The sequence below is a fragment of the Metarhizium album genome, assembly GCF_000804445.1.
Source record: "Metarhizium album ARSEF 1941 chromosome Unknown scaffold_18, whole genome shotgun sequence".
Lineage (NCBI taxonomy): Eukaryota > Fungi > Ascomycota > Sordariomycetes > Hypocreales > Clavicipitaceae > Metarhizium > Metarhizium album.
Genome location: NW_024467592.1, coordinates 101,543 through 124,207, shown reverse-complemented (window position 1 = coordinate 124,207; position 22,665 = coordinate 101,543). Strand labels below are relative to the sequence as shown.

General features: G+C 52.6%; 10 protein-coding genes across 10 annotated transcripts; 6 read left to right on the top strand and 4 right to left on the bottom strand.

Annotated features, from left to right (window-relative positions):
• Window positions 1-103: 103 nt before the first annotated feature.
• MAM_06099 (Armadillo-type fold protein) lies at window positions 104-3,276 on the bottom strand (the record flags this gene model as incomplete). The annotated part of the gene is made up of 2 exons (XM_040824897.1): window positions 104-3,061; window positions 3,259-3,276. The coding sequence occupies 2 exons, from the start codon at window positions 3,274-3,276 to the stop codon at window positions 104-106; spliced, it is 2,976 nt and encodes a 991-aa protein (XP_040677060.1).
• A 524-nt stretch (window positions 3,277-3,800) lies between these two features.
• Window positions 3,801-5,276, top strand: MAM_06098 (Threonyl-tRNA synthetase, class IIa; the record flags this gene model as incomplete). The annotated part of the gene is made up of 1 exon (XM_040824896.1): window positions 3,801-5,276. The coding sequence occupies one exon, from the start codon at window positions 3,801-3,803 to the stop codon at window positions 5,274-5,276; it is 1,476 nt and encodes a 491-aa protein (XP_040677059.1).
• Window positions 5,277-6,037: 761 nt separating this feature from the next.
• On the bottom strand, window positions 6,038-6,553 carry MAM_06097 (Helix-loop-helix DNA-binding protein; the record flags this gene model as incomplete). The annotated part of the gene is made up of 2 exons (XM_040824895.1): window positions 6,038-6,246; window positions 6,442-6,553. The coding sequence occupies 2 exons, from the start codon at window positions 6,551-6,553 to the stop codon at window positions 6,038-6,040; spliced, it is 321 nt and encodes a 106-aa protein (XP_040677058.1).
• A 974-nt stretch (window positions 6,554-7,527) lies between these two features.
• Window positions 7,528-8,409, bottom strand: MAM_06096 (Maf-like protein; the record flags this gene model as incomplete). The annotated part of the gene is made up of 2 exons (XM_040824894.1): window positions 7,528-8,157; window positions 8,212-8,409. The coding sequence occupies 2 exons, from the start codon at window positions 8,407-8,409 to the stop codon at window positions 7,528-7,530; spliced, it is 828 nt and encodes a 275-aa protein (XP_040677057.1).
• A 2,044-nt stretch (window positions 8,410-10,453) lies between these two features.
• Window positions 10,454-12,771, top strand: MAM_06095 (Bromodomain protein; the record flags this gene model as incomplete). Its single annotated transcript, XM_040824893.1, has 6 exons — window positions 10,454-10,534; window positions 10,606-10,697; window positions 10,771-11,433; window positions 11,486-11,744; window positions 11,806-12,298; window positions 12,356-12,771. 6 exons carry the CDS (start codon window positions 10,454-10,456, stop codon window positions 12,769-12,771), a joined length of 2,004 nt encoding a protein of 667 aa, XP_040677056.1.
• A 401-nt stretch (window positions 12,772-13,172) lies between these two features.
• MAM_06094 (uncharacterized protein) lies at window positions 13,173-14,204 on the bottom strand (the record flags this gene model as incomplete). The annotated part of the gene is made up of 3 exons (XM_040824892.1): window positions 13,173-13,785; window positions 13,847-13,991; window positions 14,045-14,204. 3 exons carry the CDS (start codon window positions 14,202-14,204, stop codon window positions 13,173-13,175), a joined length of 918 nt encoding a protein of 305 aa, XP_040677055.1.
• A 772-nt stretch (window positions 14,205-14,976) lies between these two features.
• MAM_06093 (uncharacterized protein) lies at window positions 14,977-16,182 on the top strand (the record flags this gene model as incomplete). Its single annotated transcript, XM_040824891.1, has 2 exons — window positions 14,977-15,516; window positions 15,589-16,182. 2 exons carry the CDS (start codon window positions 14,977-14,979, stop codon window positions 16,180-16,182), a joined length of 1,134 nt encoding a protein of 377 aa, XP_040677054.1.
• Window positions 16,183-16,743: 561 nt separating this feature from the next.
• On the top strand, window positions 16,744-19,350 carry MAM_06092 (uncharacterized protein; the record flags this gene model as incomplete). The annotated part of the gene is made up of 5 exons (XM_040824890.1): window positions 16,744-16,883; window positions 17,041-17,163; window positions 17,210-17,962; window positions 18,014-18,300; window positions 18,380-19,350. The coding sequence occupies 5 exons, from the start codon at window positions 16,744-16,746 to the stop codon at window positions 19,348-19,350; spliced, it is 2,274 nt and encodes a 757-aa protein (XP_040677053.1).
• A 373-nt stretch (window positions 19,351-19,723) lies between these two features.
• On the top strand, window positions 19,724-20,281 carry MAM_06091 (Rhodanese-like protein; the record flags this gene model as incomplete). The annotated part of the gene is made up of 2 exons (XM_040824889.1): window positions 19,724-20,027; window positions 20,097-20,281. 2 exons carry the CDS (start codon window positions 19,724-19,726, stop codon window positions 20,279-20,281), a joined length of 489 nt encoding a protein of 162 aa, XP_040677052.1.
• Window positions 20,282-21,097: 816 nt separating this feature from the next.
• MAM_06090 (uncharacterized protein) lies at window positions 21,098-22,631 on the top strand (the record flags this gene model as incomplete). The annotated part of the gene is made up of 2 exons (XM_040824888.1): window positions 21,098-21,266; window positions 21,424-22,631. The coding sequence occupies 2 exons, from the start codon at window positions 21,098-21,100 to the stop codon at window positions 22,629-22,631; spliced, it is 1,377 nt and encodes a 458-aa protein (XP_040677051.1).
• Between the last annotated feature and the right edge of the window lie 34 nt (window positions 22,632-22,665).

Genomic DNA, 22,665 nt, shown 5'->3' with positions numbered 1-22,665 from the left:
AATTCGCGCATCATGATGAACAACGAGCCAATTGCGCCCTTCCTATCACATCTGGTGACCTGGTGTGTCATCCTACGTCTTGTCATCGTAGGCCCATATTTCCCTATCTTGCCGCGTTTGCCAATTGTCTAAATCTTTCAAGAACATCCTTGTCGACGTTTACCGCCCACTTCTCTTCAAACGCCGCCTCGCCACCAACCCTAGCTACTAGATCCTGCAACCTGGCACTCACAAATGCGAATGCCGGCACGGAATGGACCGGGTCCTTAGCCATAGTGTGTTGTTCTATCATCATCTTGGGGGTATCATATTCCGACGTTTCCAACCCGCCCCATACAAGTGTGTCATGGCCACCCAGCTCGCCTTCCTGGACTTCAACAATGACGTTTGTCCACATCTCCAGGTAGTCCTGTAGCTTGTCCAATGTGAGCTCTTGCATGGGAGATGGCAGTTCAATCAGTCTCGTGAGGCCCAGGAGGTACAGCTTTTGCCGCTCTAGGTGATCCATGCTGGAGAGGTAGGAGAACCACTCTGCAGAAAGCCAAGACCACACTTGCTCGAGGGTTCCGAGTGCAGTGAGCATTTGTATAAACATACTGGGTTCGGCTAGGGCAATCCGTGCCAGTATGGCCAGGTAGTCTCCTTCCGTAATGGTGTTGAGTTTGGAAATCTTCCTGTTAGGACCCGTCGTTTGGTGTGCTTCCCATGCATCGTGGAGATTTGTCAAGATTTGGTTCACGAAGCCTATCTCCAGCATGTCTTGAACAATTACTGAAATTCCCGTCGATCCGCCAATCTGCGTTGCGGCTCGGACAAGATACTCGATGCAGATGGTCCCCAGACGAACTAGCTCCCGGCTCTTGGAATTGAGTGTGCCAGAGAGGGCAGTCAGGGTTGGCCTGCGAAGCTTGTCCTCCAACATCGCAGACGGAGCTATCAGGACGTACGACTCTATGGCAGTAAGCGCCTGGAGTGCTGTGTCTGATTGGTACTCTATCAAGGGAAGAGCCAATTCCGCAAGGTTAATGACTTCCGGTGCAGGGGGCGCTTTGCTCTGCATCAGAATTGCGTTCCAAAGTTCGAGTGACTCGTCGATGAGATGGACATGAATGTCAGACCCCGGTCGCGCAGCCTCGGATATCAGAGGAATCATCAAGTTCTGATAACGTTGCGAAGTGTTCCCCATGCTCATCACAAGAGCGGCGAAGATAGCAATGACCGCCTGCTTGATCATGTATTCTTCGGTGCCGCAGTTCTCCCACACGCCTGGAAGGGCAGACATTAACTGGTCGCCGAATTGTGAAACTTGATCTTCCATGCGCGTTACCAAGATCCGAACGGACTCTAAAATGGCCAGCTTGGTTTCGTCAACCTCCACATACTGGATGAGCTGTACCAGTTGAGAGAGGACGTCGGCAGTGTACGGCAAGAAAGCCTCGGCGCTGAAGTCGAGCTCGTCTGCAATCCACCTCAGCTGCCTTGCTGCCGTGATTCGCACTACCAAATCATTCATTTCGTCGTTGGGATTGAGAAAATGCTGGAAGATACGATACACCAATGGTCTGCTAGCACCTGCCAGCTTAACAGGTGCCCATTGGCTAATTAGAATGGCAATGCGCCTCCGCAAGACCTTGTGCAAGCCACCTTGTTGCTGGGCATCGTTCACAATCGTTGACGACAAAACGGCGTCAAAGTCGAACACGTTGACAACATGGGCAGCAGCCAAGCCCATTGCGGTATATACAGCCTCTTTCGTGGCGATATCGGCCTGTGGCGATTGCGCAGACTGGAAATATGACAGCAATGGCGGTATAATGAGTTGTTTGAAGTTTGTGAGCAAATCCAAAAAGAGCTTTTCTGCGCATGGCCGGACCTCCCATTCGAAGGCATTGCCCTCACTTTGTTCCTGCCGTTCCCACTCTTCGGGATCTTCCTCCCACGCCTCAAGATCCGAGAGTCGAAAGACAAACAAGTGTGTAATGATAGAGTTGACCATTTGAATGACCACATCGTCTTTCAGAAGCTCGGTTTTGATAATGTTTCTGGCTTGTTCTTGCTCTGCCTTGGTCTCAGGCGTTCGGTATTTGAAGGTTTGAACCGGCTGAAACGCAATTCTCACACAAGCACGGATCAGGAGTAGACCCTTGAGCGCCAGCCGTTCTTGCAGAGGTCCCTCCATCTTGGACTTGGATGAACCAGCATCCCCCGTGCCCTGACGAATGCCGTCTGACGAATCAAAGACTTCTGCAAACTTGGACACCAAGTCCCAGTACGCGCGCGCGAGGTGGAGGGAGTTGGGTAAAATGGAGAAACTCGCCGCGTGTTGTTCGGCCATGTCTATATGCAATTTTGTAAATTGAAGAAGATGCCTGCCAACAAGGTCTTGGGAGGTGGGAGGTATGGTGGATTCCTGGCCTGCGAGGTTGAGCAATTGGCCAAACTGGTTTTGAGAGACTGTCCAAAACCTCTCGACTGATTCGTCAGTGTGCGGTCTCTCATAGCCTAGGATAATAAGCCGTCTGATAACCTTGAGAGACAACAGACTGTTGTGCATCGCAACATTGGCGTCCTCTCCTGAGCCTTGGCAATTGGACACGAATGACAACCAGAGGGCAGTCTTTTCGGTGTAAATTTCATTCAAGACGTAGACGATCTCGGGGGTGACGGATTGCAACGCTGTCTGAGACTTTCTCAAGCGAGCGGTTCCCAGCTCCTTGACCACTCGAAGAAGAATTTGCAGGATTCCGTGCAGGTGTTTCTGATTCCCATCCTTGCTGGATCGTAGGAGACCAATGATACTGGACAAGGCATCGGGCCAGTCTGTGGGGTATTCTATCCTCACAACTTTTGCCACGACAAGGGCATTGTGCAGCGCCAGGCCTCGCTCGTCCTCGTCAATGGTTCCCTGAAAGAGCCGAGATCGGATCAAGGTCTTTTCGTCCGGCTGTATTCCATTCTTGACCTGAGCATACATCCTCCAGTATTTATCGATTCCATTCTTGAGTTGAATGACGGCGAGGAGCCGCGCACCGATCGGGGTAGACTTGTCGAGGAATACGGTCTGGAGTCTGGTCAGCAGCCATTTGGCATTTGCAAATGTAAATGCCTTGCCTGCAAGGATGAGTAGTATCCCGGTGTGTGTTCCCAAGATGCAAGCTGCTGCCCGGCAGTCTGCCTTTGGGCGAAGTCGTTCGAGGTGGCAGCTTGCAACGCGTGGCAAAGCGTTTCGAGGGACAGGGGATTCGCCTCGCCAGGAACCTCGATGGCAAAGCTCATGATGTCTTTGCTCGGACGAAGAAACAACCAGCCGCTACTCCCTACTGTAGGCTTCTACAGAAACCAAAAAAAGGGAAAAGTCAGGGGGGGCAATCACATAAAAAAAACTCGGCGTGGTTCCAACAACGGCCGTGGGGTTGCAGCTGACTTGTTGACCGACACGCGGATGCAAAGTCCCGCGGGCAAATCTGGTGGGGTTGACATGGAGGGGTGACGGTCAAACCATTTGAACACGGACAACTCGCTTGAGCAAGCACGGCCTTGCTGATCTGCATTCGATAAGGGGGTGACTGACTGCAAGAGGGAAGCGAGGGAAAAGCCGGACTCGAGCGACTTGCGTTGTGGTGGACCCCTAAAACGGGGAACCAGCCAGCGATGCCAGTGGATCCATTTCAATTGCCATTTCCAGTAATGAGCTCACCTCGCCAAACAATTTCTATCATCACCTCTCGACAGACACAAGTCGCCGAAACTCCAGGCGCGTCGACAGTGGCCCGCGACCGCCATTGACAGCGATCGCCGCCATGATACGCTCAGGGGCTGCCGGAAAGGCGGCTCTGGGCCTGTCGCGCGCGCGATGGACCTGTCCCGCCTGTCTCTGTCGACGGCAGTACTCACAAGAGCCCGAGAAGCTCCAGCCTCCCGATCATAGAAAACTAGGACTGCAGCAAGAACTCTTCATCACCTCCACCTACAGCCCCGGATCGCCAATCTTCCTGCCAAACGGAGCCAAAATCTTCAACCGACTATTCGACTTCATCCGAAAGCAGTACGTCCGCTATGGCTTCCAGGAAGTCATCACGCCAACGATGTACAAAAAAGCCCTCTGGGCCAGGTCGGGCCACTTGGAGAACTACGCAGACGACATGTACACCGTCATCGGCAACACGAGCACACCTGAGAATGATCCAGGCGGGTGCTGCGGAAGCCATCACGGCCCGGCCGAGCCCGACTCGGAAGCTGGCAACGAGTACGGCTTGAAGCCAATGAATTGCCCGGGGCACTGTCTCATATTCGCCTCCAAAGTCCGCAGCTATCGCGAACTGCCAGTTAGATATGCCGACTTCAGCCCTCTGCACAGAAATGAGATCTCAGGCGCTCTATCTGGGCTGACCCGTGTACGACGGTTCCACCAGGACGATGGCCATATTTTCTGCCGCCCCTCGCAGGTCGAACAAGAGATCAGGAAAACACTGGAATTCGTCAAGGTTGTATATGGCGTTCTTCGCCTTGGCGTCAGTTACAGACTTGCCCTATCTACGCGGCCAAAGGACCACTTCATCGGCACCGAGGACGAGTGGGATAGAGCCGAGGATCGATTGAAGGTGGCATTGGACTCGTCGGGCATGGAGTGGAGCCTCAACGAGGGAGACGGTGCCTTCTATGGGCCCAAGATTGACATTGTCATTAGGGATTCGGACGGGAAAGAGCATCAAACTGCTACGATCCAGTTGGATTTCCAGCTCCCAAAGCGCTTCGCGCTTGAGTACCAGGCGCCCGCACCGGAATACGAAGCGCGGGGGGAGACAACGAACGACCTCGCCCTGTTGGCGGAATACGGCCCCGTGCGACCAGTCATGATTCATCGAGCGGTGCTGGGCTCGGTGGAACGGCTCATGGCACTTCTCATAGAGTCTTACAACGGCAAATGGCCCTTTTGGCTCAACCCACGGCAAGCCATCATTCTCACGGTCAATACATCACAACCTGTCTTGGACTGGGCAGACGAGGTCAAGGACGTCCTCCTCGGGTTGAAGGAGGAAGCAGGCCAGACAAAACCCGACGGACCAGTGAACCCGACCGGCCTGGCGGTTGATGTCGACCACAGCGCTCGCTCCCTCGGCTCCAAGATCCGAGAAGCGCGGACTAACGGGTACAGCCAGATCCTCGTCGTGGGCGAAGAGGACGTCAAGAATGGCCAAGTAAGCTTGGGCAAGGAGAGAATGAGTCCCATGGAGATGCGTGACAAGATGCGCAACATGGCCGACGCGTTCGAATAGTGTAGAGCATAACACGTATTTGTACATTGTAGACTATGTAGCGTCACGGATTGTACAATGTAATATCCGTCGCGAAACTCCACAAGACATGGGCGCAAAAAAAACTTGTGTTGTGACCAGCCTGCTCTTCCAGTATACCAGTCGCATATCTACATCGCTGACCCAAACAGAAATTCATGCCATGAGAGGGGGGAAAAGCCACTCCTTGGCCCAGCGCAGTACTGACTCCGCCGGCCCTTTCAAAACACCAGGCTGGCACGATAATGGCAATGAAGGATGGTTGTGCGTTGACCCGCAACGACGTTCGGCTCATGCCTCGTTCAAAAAGCTGGGATTATGCAGAGTATCCCCATGACTCGTTCTTTAGAATCGTACAGGCATGCGAAGCACAGGCACATGGCTAGTGCACGGTATTCTCAACACAAAGCCCGCCAACGGGTTGATGGCAATGCTTGATTGTGAAATGTGGTTTCCCCCTCTGGTGCCCACAAAGCAAAGGGAAGTGGTAGTTGTAGCGCGGCCCATGGGCGCATTTTACGTTGACTCGATTCCGTCGGGACGCGCGTAGGTGGGATTCAACCGTTCAACCGACCGTCGGTCTGATCGTTCAAGACCCTGGTTGACAGCTGGTTAGATGGCAAATGGCGGCGGGTAAGAAAACACCAAGGGGCTCCTGGGGGCGATAATTTTTGCTTGGGGGCAAACGGTCGGCCGCCCGGGGGGGGGATGGATGTCGTAAGGGGGCGGGCAGGCACCTGGGATTAAATCAACTTCTTGAGCTCGTCGTCTACATGGCCGCCCGACTGCTCAATGCGCGCAATGAGGGCGCGGCGTTCTTGCATTTGTTGGCGCATGTATTCGACGGTGCGCTTCAGCACAAGACCCTCGGAGCGGCCTTGGCCTTCCAGACCGGGAACAAGTTCAGTTAGGCGGTCGAAGCCTTCGCGAATGGCCTGCCTGCGCTTTTGTTCTATTCGAGCAAGACATGTCAGTGATAGGAAACAAAAGCAAGCAGGAGACGAAAAGGCTCATCGATTGACAAATCAAGTTGGAGGCATGCACGATGAGGGGGAAAGCTTTGATTCGCCCCGAGCAGAGAATACTGGGATGCTCGGCGCTGGATGCTGGCGGGTGGAGAGACAAGGTCAGTCGGGTGGCACCATACCTGAAGCAATATGATTCTGCTTCTTCTCCTCTTCGGTCAGGCGAGGCTTCTCGTCAGCTCCGACAGCGGCATTCTCCTTGGACGATGTTGATGTATTATTCGGCGACGACATGGCTCGTTCAGCGTGGGCGAGCGTCAGCGGGACGGGTATGACGACGGTCAAGACGAAATTGTTTGCCACGTGCCGGCTCGGTTTGACGTGGAGGGGGTCTATAGAGAACAAGGAGCGACAAACGAGAACCAAGTCGACTATTTGTTTCGTGGCGAGATGTGGAACAGAAGTGGGTTGGGACCGGCCACGAACGATCTCGAACGAGTATTTGACGTTTTTGACCTACGGGCAGAGGAAGGAGCAACTCGGGTCAACTACCTAGTTAGTAGTTGGCAGGCAGTGTACGGAAGTTGTTACCAGGAGGCTTTGGGCAACATGTCTCCATACAAAATCACATGCACAATGCGTTGACTAGTCGCACCGCGTTTTGTGCTAGCGCCGACTGTTTAATGGATAATGGAACATTGCAGCGTCCACCCTCGACCTCTACTCGTGCCCGTGCGCTGTTGTCTATTTGGGCAGGTGTATAATAACTACTTGAGTAGTTATCATTACTACCATGGCCTTGGAGCTTGATCTCTGCTGGCCCAGCCAGCCAGAGAAAGCGCCTACAGTGGGTGCATCACGGCTACGTCCAAGGATGAGTGAAAATCAAGAAGACGAAGCATCTAAGAGAATGCGGGGGAGGAAACGGCCCATCTTGCGCACGGATTATGTCGGGCATCTCTATTGAGCCAGGGGTAACCCCTCTTTCTAGTAGGAACGTTTTAGCGCACTTGGATGCTTATGGGTCAGTGTGCCATTATTCAAACAACTCATCGGGAGTAGAAACAGAAACCTCAGCGTCGCATTCATGACGAATCTACGGATCTTCCCTCATGATTCGATCTGATCTACTCCGTATTTTCCCCTGCTGCCAACTGGCACGACCAAGCGTAGCATCAGCATCTTCCCTATTGTGCACCCACTATCCGACATCATAGACCATGCTGTAAAAGACAAAGTACGAGCCATGCATTTCGTCTTGTATTGCATCAATCATCCTCGTCGGTACTCCCGTCGTCAAACTCATCCGCATCCTGTTGAAACACCACCTTCTCGGCCATGGCCAAGCATCTCCTGACCGGTAGTCCCACCACGTTGTCCACACTGCCATCAATCTTCTCGGCTAGTATCATGCCGCCAATGCCTTGGATGGCATAGCCGCCAGCTTTGTCTGCACCCTCGCGGGTTTTGACGTAGGCCTCGATGACGTCGTCGGGTAGGCCGTTCGCTTCACTGAAGAAGTACACTTTTGTCTCCTCCGTGTGAGTCGTGATGCAGTAGCCGGGATGCTGTGCGTCTTCCCGAGGTGCCAGCACCGTTACAGCCGTCAGGACACGATGCATCTCTGTGTCGCGCATGTGCTTCAGCATTCTGATGTGTTCTGCCTCGCTACGGGGCTTTTCTAGGATGCGGCCGTCTCGAGTAACAATGATTGTGTCGGCCGCAATAACGACATCAGGATCTGGTATCGACTTTAGGTGCGTCTCTAAGCACGTGGTGTAGACGTCGAGGCATTTCCGGCGAGCTGTTTCAGCAACATATTCGTAGGGTCCGTAGACAGCTTTGTCCACGTCCTCGGGTTTAGTGGATGGCGTGATTTCTAGGTTGTTCAGGCCAAGCTGTTCCCTGTGTGAGTTCTTGGGAATTTGAAGCAGTGCAGTCATAGACTATACCTGCTGAAGCAGCGCTTTGCGCCGAGGCGAGGCGGATGCGAGCACGACTCTCTTGGTGTTCAGGTACTTGATGATGGGCAAATTGAGGGGCTGAACAGGTCTACGGAGCGGCCCGGCAGATCGAGAACCTCCCCTGCCTTCTGACGCCGTCTGATCATAGTCGGGTGGCGGTCCCTCGGGAATCTTGGAATCTGTCATTGTGAACGGCGAGAATTAATGCAAGACCCCGATTCTTGATATTGGCCAGCCTGCGACGAGGAGCATTAGAACCTGCCACTGGGGGCGGTGGTCGGTCGGTACGCGCGCGTCGGTCCCACTTGGCTCTTCTGCGAGGAAAATGCCGGCTGTTGTCCTAACAGAAGAACGGCTCGGATTGGCTTACCGTACTCGACATGCCGCTCGATCGGATTGTCGCAGATGTACGGATTACCGAGGCCCCTGGCAGTATTTTTGAGGTTGGATGCGATATAACCACGGCATCTGTCGCCATCAGAGAGCTATCGTCTGCCCGTCAAGTCTGAAGAAGAGCTTCTAATGTATATTTCATCCACCAAGCGTTTGGCGCGGCAATATTGGCAGAAATTGGAGTAGACACTGAGACGGTGTTGCCATCGCTGCAGATACCCTTCATCACGGGTGCAGTTTGCTATGACATTGTACCAGAATTGACTGTCGCTGAAGAGGCACTACAGAGCCAAGAAAGAGCGCGTCCGTTGCCGACAAATCATGTGGTTTTATTCGCAGGTGCGGCTGCGGCTACGCCAAAAATGATTGAGTTGCATGAGCGCCTACGTGTGCTTTAGCATATTCAATATCTTGAATGGCCACGCGTTTTTTATCGACACAATCACTATCAGGAGTTGGTTAGCGGACAAACGCCCGCAGCGTGTGGAGCCTGGGGCGACGTGTAGTTCGATCACTTTCTGTGTGGTAGCAACTGCATTCATATAGGGCATCTCCTCAGCTAGCTCAACCTTCGGAGAGCTTCGACTCGGTGCTCTACCCTCCTGTCGTGTGATCGACGCAAACATTGATCCTAGATCACTCATTAGCCTCATCGACGGCTCATACTTATATATCCTTCAATCCTGACCCAACCGAGTCAGGGTAGAGATTTGTCAGAAGCAATCAATTGTGCAGATCGAAAAGTATCGGTGAGATTGGCGTCGGTCGTATGAACAACACGCAATTGAGGTCGAGTATCGAGGGTGTCTCTGGGTTCAGACCGCGAGCTGGGCAGGTAGGGCGGTAGACAGACTCATAATTGATCAGAAAGATCCGAGATCAATTGCATCAACGGTTTGGGGGAGAGTATCGTCTTTCGTTCCCGCCCTACGCGGTGGGATTTGCAGTACGATCGTGTCGCTGACGCACCTAGAAGAGGATTAGGGCAGTTATCTGCTCTTGATCAATGCTAACATGGCGTACCTGACTCATCATATAGGCAAGATCACTATCTGGGATCCCAGGTCATCCATTTTCCCTGCCGAAGACGGTCCCAGTGCAAGCATAGGGCTGCAGCAACGTATGCTCATTAATCTATTCAAACTTGAGTACTTGCAAAGACGCCCTGTATTGGACGGGAAAGCTGCCGTGAATAACGGGTTCTTTTGCCTTCAACACGTGCGCCAACGGAGGTGGGGGGTCTGTACACACCTCGCCATTCAAGCGCGAGAAGGAAAGCTGTAGTCGACATTTGAAAAACATTCCATTTACAGAATAGTAATTTGAATGAATTAGCAGCAACGGAGTCGGAGTCTCCCATGCCCTTGCACTTGAATGTTTCATGCACAAAGAGTGTCCGTTTTGCAAACCCCGAGCGCATCTCTCTCTGCCTTGTTGCCTTATTACCAAGGTTGGACTAGTGCGCCCCAGCATGGTACGTGCGTTTTGTCTTCCCCAAACCCGTTGCCCTGGTCATGGACAGATTCGAGATCCTAAGCTTCCTCTGGGCTGCTTGGACGCCAGTACATCATTGCTAGTCTGCGAGATAATCTAGCGACGATTAATCGCGCGTTGTTCAATTTATCTTTTCTTTCGCACAGCCTTTTGCGCCGCTCATGCACCCCAAATACAACGCGACATCACACTCACGCGTCGAGTGCAATCTGAACTGTCTTCGCAAGCTCCAGTAACAGCTCACCAAGGTACCTCAGGCCGGTCCAATCTGAGAACCTGAAGATATCAAATTGAATTTCGGCTTGCGTGTGATGACCCGACCGCGGCATCGGTGATTTTCGACATGACGGATAGCAAGCGCAAGGCAAACGGCCACTCGGCCACAGAAACAGATGACCGGTCCGCCAAACGTCGCAAGTTAGCAGTAAGTCAATGTTTGCCATTCGAGTTATGGGACAGTATTACGGGTCTCCTAACAGAACTTGTTGCACCTAGGAGTTCGATCTCTCCAAGGGCGAGTCCCGTGAATCAACGACAGCCTACGGGCTTGCCTTTCTCGAGCAAATACGTCGCACTGCCGACAAAAGGTAGGTGCAGCGCTTGTGATGCAAATATCAAGAGTTTCGAAAAGCAAGACTAATTAGGAGCGTCGCCTCACAGTGGACGGCTCGTTGCGACATATTTTGAGCACCTGCTTCCCCGGGAAGGAAATGCAGAATATTATAAGCAGACTCGGATGCCTATCTGTTTGACATCTATTGAAGAAAAGCTTAATCAAGGAGACTTTAAAAATCTCGCAGAACTAGAAAGCTATTTCAAACGCATGATTGCAAACGCGAAAGAGTTTTATCCTCGCTCGTCGGCCGTCTTCGAGGATGCAGAGCGCGTCAGAAAAGCATTGAGTAATTACATGACCAAGACAAATCCGGCTTATCAAACGCGGACCTATCAGGCAGTGCCAACTCCGCTGCCACCTGAAGATGGTGAGGAGGAAGAGGAGGAAGGAGAGGAAGGAGAGGAGGGAGATGAAGATGCCGAAGGCGAAGAAGAGCCGGCGGAGGCGCAAAATGATGAGGATGGCGAAGATGAAGACAAAGAGGACGAGGACGAAGAGGAACCGGCTTCCAGACGCAAATCCATCATCCTGAAACGGTCTAGAGGCCGGTCTTTGCGAAACTCAAGGTCGTATTCAGACAGTCCGCGCCGAGCTCGGCCGGCAGGCCGACCGGATCAAGAGTTCAAGAATGTTCCTTTCAAAGGGTTGAGCTTCCAGCAGGCGCAGGAAAAGATTGTCGAAGAACTACTGCGTTATAAGGAGCCAGAGTATGCATACTAAAGACACCGCATGATTCCCGGTTTACTAATCATGAATTAGGTACGAAGGATACTTTGAACCATTCGTCAATCTGCCCCCCCGTGCGTTGAGAGATTACTACCGAGTCATATCCGATCCTTTGTCGCTCAAGAAGCTTCAAAAGGAAGTAATGGGCATTCAAGGTCGTGGTGATCCCACAGGCGTCAGCGATTTCAAGAGCTGGAACGCCTTAGCAGAGAGGGCTAAACTGCTATGGAACAATGCATATTTCTACAATGAAGAGGGCAGTGAAATTTATGACTTGGCCCGAGAACTTGAAGTACGTACTCTCGGGTCCCGCAAGCTGTAGTCTACTTAATCCACTGACCGCACGAATCTAGAAAGCGTTCAACGAGCAATTGAAGAAAGCAAAAGCAGTGGTCCAGGAACCCGCGCAGCCCAAGATCAAGTTGAAGGTTGGACAATCCGTCGATACCCCATCTTCATCAAACAGAATTACCATCCGTGTTGGTGGCCGAGGAAGTTCTGTTGACTCACCAACGCCACAGACAGCGCAGTCTATCGAATCCCCCGCTGGTGGCTCTCACGTCAATGGTACCGCGCGACAGCCTGCTCTCGACACAGCACGAAGCGCCTCAGTCTCGATGCCCTCGCCCAGCCCATCAACACATGTTGGTCTCAAGGCAGAGGAGAGCGTGCAAATGTCCCCCTCGGTGCTCGCTCAAACTCCTGGGCCGGCGCCTCCGGGACCGCCAACACCTGTCGTTGAAGCACCGCCGCCTCCGCCGCCCCCCGGACCTCCGCAAATACAGTCCTCGAATCCAATGGCAAACGGCTATGTAGAGCCAAAACGACTCCGTGCTCCAGGAAAGGGTAGGCTGATTTATCCCGTAACCCATTCGCGCCAATGCGCTAACGAGGCCCCCCCAGGCATCAACGACGCGCTCATTTCCAGACTTCGGATCCAACTCCATCCCAACATGCAACCGGGAGACCCTGTCCTCCTCGACGTCCTCCCTCTTCCTCATGAAATGCATCAATCCGGCACCGTCAACGTTCCTCACCACATCAACCGTATTTTCATCGTGCCAATGCTTCCAGACCTCCTCCAAGACCGTCAGTACAGTCTCTGGGTCCTCATCGACAAACAGCCTCTCAAACCATGCCATCAGCCCATCCCTCATCAACTGCCCCAGGAGCGCGCGTTTGACGTCATTCTCCATCCGGGCGTCAATGTCATTGAGGCACATCTCATTGCTGCCATTCCTCGGCATGAGCGAGTCCCGGGCGGATTGGAGGTTGAACTGGAGGTGCTTACAGCTAATGTTAACGTGCTGCGAAGTTGAGCCATTTCGGACGCGAGTGTGGTCTTTTATTCATTGGTAAATGCTAGGCGAGGTACGGACTTGGGTCACATGGAGTTGTAGGTATTCTGAGGAAGGAATCTAGCTTTTGGTCTCGAAGCTTTGGGGAGAATCAACAACGTTCTAGGTATTCGTGCATGGTGTACGCATGAAATCGCAGTGTACGAAATACCAACTTGTAGCAGTTCGGTGGACCATGTACAGCCGTGAATGGTGCAGAGATGCATGACTCTTTGTTTGCTTATACGGAATGGACGGTCTATGGTATCATTTTAAAAAAAAAAAAAAACGAATCCCGCTATCCGGCGCCGGTCCCAGGCCCGGAAGCCTCTCAGCACACACCGCCGAGACTAATTTACAAGATGGCCAGCCAGTTGCCCACTTCAACCTGCGGCTGGTCGCTGCTTCAGCTGTACCAGATGCTTCAGACCTGTTTGAATAGCCATATAATTCTTCTGCTTGGGATCATACCACCCAAAAACATACACCACCATGACAGCATTCTTCCCTTGTAATTCCACCAGGCCGTCTACACGGATGCACCCACGGTTCGGGGGCTGTTTCACAGACTGCCAGTTCTTAGCAAAAGTCATGGAAGCCGCGTGGAGAGCACCCTGGATTCGAGGGTCGAGCTGGTTGCTGTCGCTACCGGCGGAAGGTCCGAGAACGTCCCCATTGGCGGCAGGAACGGGGATGTTTACGGGCTTGTCGGTTGGGACGGGGACCTTGACGGCTTGCTTGCCCCCTGAGCCTATTGTTCCTTGCTCCTTCATGCGGTCCATAGCGACGGTTTGCCACGATGTGTCTTGAGGGGGCTCTGTGTTGAACCCCAAGGCTTTGGCCACATCCTGGGCGGCTTGTTTGCAGAGTGAGTTGACAAACGTCCAGACAGTCAAGGCCACGGCCTTGGGGTATATCGCCATGTTGAGGTGGCCCGCGGCGACGGGGTCGATTGGTCTGTCGCCCCAGAAGATGCCATCGTCGTCAATAATGATCCTCCTCGTCTATTAGCGACGGCATTTTGTGGCATGGACATGATGCGCTAGACACAACTTACCCAGATACATAGTGCTTTGGCGGCGGTGCTGGCGGGTACAAGATGTCCAGCCATAGTTTCTTGAGTTTGATGTCTTTTCCTCCCAGAAGCCTCACGTAGCCCGGATTCTTTTCCACGCCGCGCCGGATAATTTCTGCAAGCCCGACTATTCGTCATGTTAGTTCAGCGAGCGCAGCTAGTGACACGCTTCTCACCTACACTTGATGTCTTTTTGAACTTGTTGATCCTTGTTCACGGCCATGAAAGCGAGCCACTCGGGATCGGAGCCTTTGTATGGGGGTTGCTTCACTTCCTTGGTGGTAAATGGGAAAGGAAGAAACAGGATGGGTTCGTCTCCTCTGTCCGCCATCTCCTCCATTTCTCGTTTTTCCTTGTCGGACAAATTTTCCCATTCACGATCGGCCCAATCAAGAAGTGGATCGAAGACGACGGTCGCAAATATCTGCCAGCACGCATATAATGTAATCGTAGTAAACATGAACCGGCTTTCAGAACTCGGGTCAGCGTAAATCTGATTGTTTGGGTAAAATGAGAGCGGGACCGTACCCTAATCGCCTTCGAAATGCATGTGATTTCGGAGCTGTTGGCGTTTGAGGAAAGTACACTGGTAAATCATGTGCAACTTTGCTTCTTTTCAAGGGCCATAGTGAAAGTGGTCGAGTCGACTGTGGCACTCGGCGAACAATGTTCGGTCTTATAAACAAGCTCGAGGCTGTTGCGGCACGCCCAAAGGCGGCCACCGCTCGGATTGGCATGCCGCGGTCGCTTGGATTGGCAGAAAGCAGGCTTCGTCTCAATATAATGGGGATGGCGAATAATTCTGTTCAGAAACGGATCGCTAAACTGGAATAAGAAGAAGAAGAAGAATTCCGCTCGATGGATAGACACTGACACGGGAAACAAACGACAAGCCAAGTGTGGGCAGCTCGGAGATATTCGCTGGGTGCTGGCTGCATCGCATTCCAGCCCGCTGTCGGCAGCGAGTGCCCAAGTCCGGAGTATCTGAGCGCCGGTTTCCGAAAACCACCTGCCATCATTCATTGCGCGGAGCCCGCCCACGTTCCGCTGGTGACGTCCCGAGCTCTCCAGCCCGCCAACATCGAGCAGCTTCACAAATCACAAAACACATCATGAAGCTTACGATCGGGCTCATCATCGCCTTCGCGGGGTACGTTGCTGCTGCGCAGCAATCTGCCGAAGTGTTCATTGTGCCCACTAGCGACGTGTCGTCGCCGCCCTCCGTCACCCCCAGTCTCGCTCGGTTACTACTTTTGCAACGACTTGCCCCCAGTGGTCGGGACGTGTCGTTTCACGATATCCCGAATGGCATCGGCTACGACACAGTTGCTTCCCTCATCAACCACTTCGGCAAGGAGATTCCTCCTTTGTTTTCGGACGGCCAAACCGGCGAACCCAGCCAGTTAGTCTTGATGCTGGAGAGCATGAATGACAGGCAGATGAGAGACCTGCGAAAAGCACTGGACATGAGTCCATCATTCACCATCGCAGACCCGCCTCCTGACAAGGCGCACCGGGATCTGATGGAGCTGGACTTCTTCAGGTCTGGTGTTACTGATGGAAGCAAGTGTTCTATTCGACAGGTGGCTAACCCTTTGGAGAGCTGCTGGGCGGGCAAGCGCTCTGCTGCCGCCAAATTTAATGTTAGGGAGGTATGAGTATCACGATTTTCGATCGGTTGCGACTTGAAAGAATGCGAGTGCGGGGTGCTAATGATGCTCTAGAATCCTGAGCTTCTTGCCGAGCTACCAAAACAAATCGAGCAACTTCGCGGACTTGCCAGATCTGGAGAACTTCAGACAACTATCGTCGCCCTTCCTTCAACTAAGAGCTCTAGCAACTGGCTAGATGAGCAGCAACAGGAGCTACGCCGCCGCCAAGCCGAACAGGTCATTTCCTCCTTCGAGAGGCCTGTAGTAAACGCTGAGCCAACCTCATCACCCAAGCCAGACCCCATCTTTGATCCGAACGAGCGAATTAAAGCCTGTTATGAAACAAAGGATGCGTGCATGGCCAGAACCCTCAACTGTTCCTCGCATGGCGAGTGTCAAGACAAGTACGCCAAAGCCGATGGGTCTAATAATACAATTGCATGCTTCGCCTGCCACTGCCAGAGTACCCGCAGCAAGTCGGGAAGTTTGACTACCTGGGCCGGTCCAACATGCGCAAAGAAGGATATCAGTGTTGCGTTCTGGCTATTTGCTGGTGTCACTCTTGCCTTGGTCGGCATTCTCTATCTAGCCATCAGCATTTTGTTTCGTGTTGGTGAAGAGAAGCTTCCTGGTGTCATTGGTGCTGGCGTTTCGCGGTCCAAATAGACTAAATTGCAACGGGGATTGGTGCGACATGTTGAACTTGTACGTATACTTACGAGCTTCTATCCTACATGTGCTGGAAAGGATATGTAACATAGGGTGTATCGATAGATGGCGTTGAAGTCGCAATGAGCGTCCAGCTGTGTCTCTTTTGCTTGCTGCTGGAGGGTTGTGGTGGATCCGGATAAATCGAATATCAATGATGATGATGGTGTTGTCGCCGCCCCATGACAGTTGCAACTAATAGTTTATTGTCGCCCACCTGAGATTCAACTCGGGCCATGAGCAGCGCGCGGCCATATTCGTATTCTCCGGGGTAGTTCTCCGCTGGCCAATCGCATGCGTCAGTCTGGCTTCATAAGCCAGGGGCGGACTTTTCCGTCCACACCGTACCATCTCCATTTCTTCGTCACAATGCTTTTGTTCCCGCTCCAAGCGAAACCGTCACCAGGGTTGACCTGGTAGTATGTCCGAAAAGGCTGAAAGGCCCCTTTTCAACGTATCACATCAGCGGGTTTCGACAACGGTTGTCTGGTCATGTGATGACACTGTCCACTGTCCAGCATGGCGAACCAAGACGGTGATGATAAGCCCGACGACAACAAGCTCCCAACGGCGAAATGGGGTGCGGCCTGCTCGGCGTGCGCAACGGCCAAAGCAAAATGCATCAGATCAAACAACGATCCTAGCGCAAAGTGTGACCGGTGAGTGGCTTGATGAGGCAGGAGTCTGCCTGCCCGAATCAATTTTCCTCGGCTCCGAAAGTTGTTCATGTATGTGAGCGTCTCGGCTGATACTACCTGTTCCTATTCTCTCCGTCACTTAGATGCCAAAGACTTTTGAAAGAATGCACCGGACAAGTTCATCGGCCACGCAAGAAGCGTCAAGCAAAGCCGTCGTGAGTAATTTGTTATCCCCGTTTTCCGGTTCGGTTCTCATTGACCGCCGCACGCCGAATTTCCCTGGCCATGGGAGACCCGGCGTGTAAGTGCCATGGTCTTTGCACAACGTACTGATTGCCGCGCAACAGTCGAACCGCCCAGATTGAAGAGAGACTCAATGGTCTGGTCAATCTCCTACAGGCTTCAGGTGAATTGAACAGTAATCAGTCGTCATTGGGTGCTCTCAGCGATGCTGCTGCCAGAGAGCACTCCGCCAGAACGCATGGCACGCCGTCGGCCAATTCTTCAACATCCTTTGCGTCTCATTCCAATTTCTGGAGGATTCCTGAGACATACAATTGTTTTTCAATTCCAGCATGTGTTTGCCGCCCTGAACCTGGTGATGCATCTCGTGATGCGCCTCCTCCGCCAGACTCTGACGACGTGCTGTTGGAGATCTACCGAACTCAGATGCAGCCTGTGTTCCCGTTCGTCATCATTCCACCGTCGGTCTCCGCCTCTGATCTACGGTCTAGCCGACCCTTCTTGATGTCTGCAGTCAGGATGGTCACATCATTTCGTAGTCTGAGGTCAATGCGAGCCCAGATGTGCCGTCTTATGAGTCACATTGCTGATTATGTTCTCATCCGCTCAGCTAGGACATTGGAATTGTTGCAGGGCGTGATGATCATGATAGCTTGGCACCAATATCACTGTTTGGTCCACGGGCAGATGAACAATCTCATCGCGTTGGCGATGAGCCTTGTTGCTGATCTAGGTCTGAACTGCGCGCCTGGTTTGCGAGAGCAGACAAGACTGATGGTAGCAAGACCCGACGAGCCTGCTAGGCGAACAAACGAAGAGAGAAGAGCTCTCCTTGGCGTATGGTTTTTGACTTGCAAGTAAGTGTATGCGTCGGCTGTACGTTTGAGGTTCATGCTGATCAGGCCTAGTATCTCGGTCAGTTTCAACAGGGTCGAGTCTCTGAGATATACGGCGTACATTCAAGATTGTATGAGGGTGCTTGAAAATTCTGGAGAATACGAGTCCGACATTACCCTTCTTTACCTAGTCCGGGTGCAGCGATTGACAGAACGAATTTTTGAACTTAACTCCAGGGACAAGGCTGTCGAGGACATTCCAGGACTTCTGTCCGCGCCTATGTCGGCTTACATTGCTGCATTTCAAAATGAAATTGAGACACTGCGCAGTAGCCTGCCCCCAAAGCTGCAACATGATGGTATGCCGTTCTACTCCTTGTCTTCTCTCACTTGTCCTCGCAGCCGAGGTTGCAAAATACATGTAATGACAGCTTGAAGACCTCTTCTTGTCATACCTCAACACGGCAATGCTCAGACTCTATGAGCCTCCTGCAGTCGACTTAGCATTCGTCAACTCGCTCTCGGAGTCTCTCACAACCGGACCGCTTGGTCGAGGCACTTCGCTGGATAAGCTATATCAATCAAGTGCGGCGCTCCGAAACTGGTTCGATAGCTGGCTTTCGGTGCCTGCTTCTTCTTACTTCAAACACCCTACCACTCTCACCTCGCAAACGATATATGCCATCACGATGCTGGGACGGTGGGCACAGATGGCGACACCCAGGACAGTATACGAAGGAGGAACACCAATGCCCCTTGGGGAGGGTGGCTCAGCGTACAATGCAGATTCACAAAGGGCTGCCAATGAGTTATCTGAATCCAAGTCGTCCCAGGGATGTACTCAGGCCGACCAGAGAACAAGGTGTACTGAGTCCGTGGATCAAGGCCTCATCGCGGCTCTTGCCGGCTTGCAATTGCAACTCCAGTCCCAACCAGGGTTGACAGTAAACATTCCAGAAATACTGTCCACATTGTGCGCCAGATGCGAGCAAATCAGCAATATTTTCCAGCAAACAGCCCCAGACGAGGAGAAGATGGACAACAACTTGTGGACCTTTAGCGCACTCAAAGTACGCGTCACGCGCGTCAAGCTAGAACGGTGGGCAGAGCTCGTAGCCGCTGCAGCTGAGGGTCATGAGCGGTTAGACAAGGCTGGACATTCTCAGGGCTGGCGAGGTTCATATCCGCAAACGCAATCCGGGAACATGGGACCACCGCCAAACAGTATGGCCAATAACGGCATTGCACAAGATCAAACTCGGATTCAAAATTTCCTGGACAGCACTCCTTGGACCTCGGATCTTTTGGATGGAGTCGATCCTACCGTTTGGTTTGACGGATATCTGGACTGGGGAACTCTGCTTGTAAATTCTATGGGACAAGGACCGGTAGGGCAACAGCAGCCATGAATATGAAGCAATATTACCACGGATGATATGGGTGGCGTTTTTGGGCATGGTCTGTGGGTTGATTATAGAGTGTAGAAGTGATCCCTCGAGCGGAAATCCTGCTATTTACAATAATATCTCACGCTACATGAGCCACTTGGACAACGGCTTGTAGAGATGCCTCAGCTGCCAGTTTTTATCCGCCACAGGAAAAGCACGAGGCGGGGTAAAGACGTCCAAATTTACTCCAGCATAAAAGATTCCCCACGTCTGCATCTCTCGATAACAGTCCTGTGGCTTCCTTGGTTCTTTCTTCCAGCCACAAGCGGCGTTGTACGCACAAAGAAAATCAGACCTGGCCCCTCTACTGCGCTTCCTTCGTCGCATCATCTCAATGGCGGCAGTCACCCAAACCCAAGGCCAAGATACCCCGCCATGGTGGTCATCATTGCCCGAGCCGAAGGCTCCCATTCATGCCCTCGAAGCGGAAGACGTCGCACAGCTCCTGGAGAGCCATGCCTCGGCCGGGCCAAATAGCACCAAGAGCTTTCTCCTCGTGGACGTCCGTCGAACACAGTGGGAGGGCGGCACAGTTACCACATCCCTCAATCTCCCCGCCCAGACTTTATATCAGACCCGGCCGACCATTTATCAACTGTGTAAACAGGCCAATGTCAAAACTATCATCTTCTACTGCGGTGAGCCGCTCCGCTCCACCTGATCACGTAGTTCGCCAACCCTCGGCGAGACTGACACCGCCCAAACAGGAACCTCGAAAGGCCGGGGTCCCCTGTGCGCAGGCTGGATGCAGGATTATCTCAACCAAGTTGGCGAGGCGAGCATTTCGGCCGTCATTCTCAAGGGCGGCATTGAAGGCTGGCACAGCAAGTATGGGGGTGAGTTAATGGACTGGTACGACGACAAGTTTTGGACTCGGAAGCAGAGTTCATAGGGCATGTTCTTTGTCATTCGTCTATGGGAAGGAGAGCCAGAGACCAGAAAACACTGTTCCTGCGCCAAAACCCGCCCGGTTTCGCGTCACAAATATCATCCGAGAACGCCGAAACATGTTTTTTTATGGTTCCATGTGCCGCATCATTTCTGATGATGAATTACCGATGGTGTTGTCGGTCGTCGCCGCCGATTCTGTCTAGGGCCTCCATCATCACGACTGAATTTCCTCGAATAACCTAGTCATGGAGTCAGATTCATGTCCCGCACGGATAGGAATGGTGGGATTTTTTTAAGGGCGGTGTTTTGCATCGACGTACGACCATGCCAAGCTTGATTTTATCTCCGCCCTCTTTTTCTTCCACCGCTTCATCTAGGACAATGTTCAGGAAGACCTTTTGGCGCGATTAGCGGGATCCAAGGGGGGGCACGCGGCGTAGGGGCTCAAGGGGATTAGTACATCGTAGCCGCGCAAAACTCCGATAACCTTGCGACTGCCGTTCAGTTGCACAAATAGTCTCTTCTCGAGATACTGGGACAATGTCAAATTGGGTTCAATCGCTTGCAGGGCCCGCTTCCTTGTCGGAGAGGCAGCCCTTTGCTTGATGGGGGTATAGACAGCGGCGGCCATGAGGGAAAAAATGTGAGTACCTTTTTGAGCTCAGGTTGCGCGGGAGCCATCTTTAGTGGTGAAATAATCTGGGTATAAGATGCTGTTGAAAGCTCTTGGATGCGTCGCGATTGCCTAGTTGCAACCGCTGGCGCGCAGGAATAGAGAGTCCTGTCACGTGATGATTAGATAGCTGTTGGCTGCGTCATGGGCCATCTGGACATCGCGACAATCTCGACATGTCCACAATCTGAAAATGATCGCAAGATGAGTACCTTTGCGGCCAAGCGCAAAGCTAGAGTGATCAAGGTCGATGACGAGGAGAGATCAGACAGCAGCTCGCCGTCGGGCTTGGGTACAGCTGGCTCCAAAGAAGGTGAAGACTCCCGTTCGCTATGCCATTTTTTTTTTTTTGCTGATGATGTCTCAAGGCTGACCATGCACGGCGACAGAAGCATCCAAGCCCTTGTTTGGCTCCAAGTCGAGTCGAAAACCATTCAGACAGTCGGCGTTACGAAAATCCTTTAATCCAGGAGAGGGAGAGACCCTCGACGCAGTGGGAAGCACACCAAACGAAGATGCAGAGGACGACGGGCCAGTTGTCGTACGGCCCAATCGACCCGGCGCCGGGAGACAAAAGAAGAAAGGTCCCAAGTCTAGATTGTCCTTTGGTGGAGATGCCGAAAATGACGACTCTGAAGATTCACCCACGCCAAAGCAGATGTCTCTCGGGCAAAGAGCGGTTGAGAACAGTGCTGTGAAGCGCGGCATTGCTGTACGAACTCTGCCAACAAGGTTTACACAAGAAGAAGAAGAGGACCAACCGAGATACAGCAAGGAGTACTTGGATGAGCTACAGTCGTCAACGCCAAGCACACCGCAAGATATCTCTACGTTGCACATTAGCGATGCTGACGAGATGGCATTGGACCCAGCGGAGCTTGACGGCGCCTTAGTAGTCGAATATCCGGAGGCTTCTTCAACAAGTCAAGGCACACAGATACTTTCAGAGGCTGAAATACGTGAACGAAAGGAACGCCGCGCCAGACTAGCCCAGGAGCAAGGCTTTTTGTCGGTCGACGATGATGACGAGACGGATGCCTTTGGGCGTAGGAAGAAAGATGCCGGCCGATTAGTTGCAGAAGACGAAGATCTCGGGGAGGGATTTGATGATTATGTTGAAGACGGTGGCCTCTCATTGGGCAAACGCGCCGAAAGGGAGCGTAGAAAAAAAGAGAGGAAGCAAATGGCAGAAATGATCACAGCTGCTGAAGGTCACAGCTCGGACGATTCCTCAGACAGCGATGCCGAGAGGAGGATGGCGTACGAGGCCTCGCAAAGCAAGGCAGGGCTTGATGGGTTGAAAAAGCCGCGAAAGAACCCATCTGACAGTATGCTCCGAATTCCTCCCAAGATTACGCCCCTACCCAGCTTGTCGGAGTGCTTGACGCGGCTTCAAGCCACACTGAGAGCAATGGAAAGCGACCTCAAGACGAAAAATGCCCGCTTGGATCAACTCAGGAAGGAGAGGGAGGATATCGTCAAGCGGGAAGCGGAGGTGCAGGGATTGCTGGACGAAACCGGGAGAAAATACCAAGAGGCTCTGGCAAAAGGAAAAATAGATGCTGATGCCGCGAGTGCCACAGGGCCAAGTATTGAATTAGCAGGGGAACGCGGCCTGGATAGTCTTGGAACCACACCTAGACGGCCGGCTCGGTCTGAACTAGATGCAGGATCGTGACAGTTCGTTCTCTCATAATTGATGAACCTTTTAT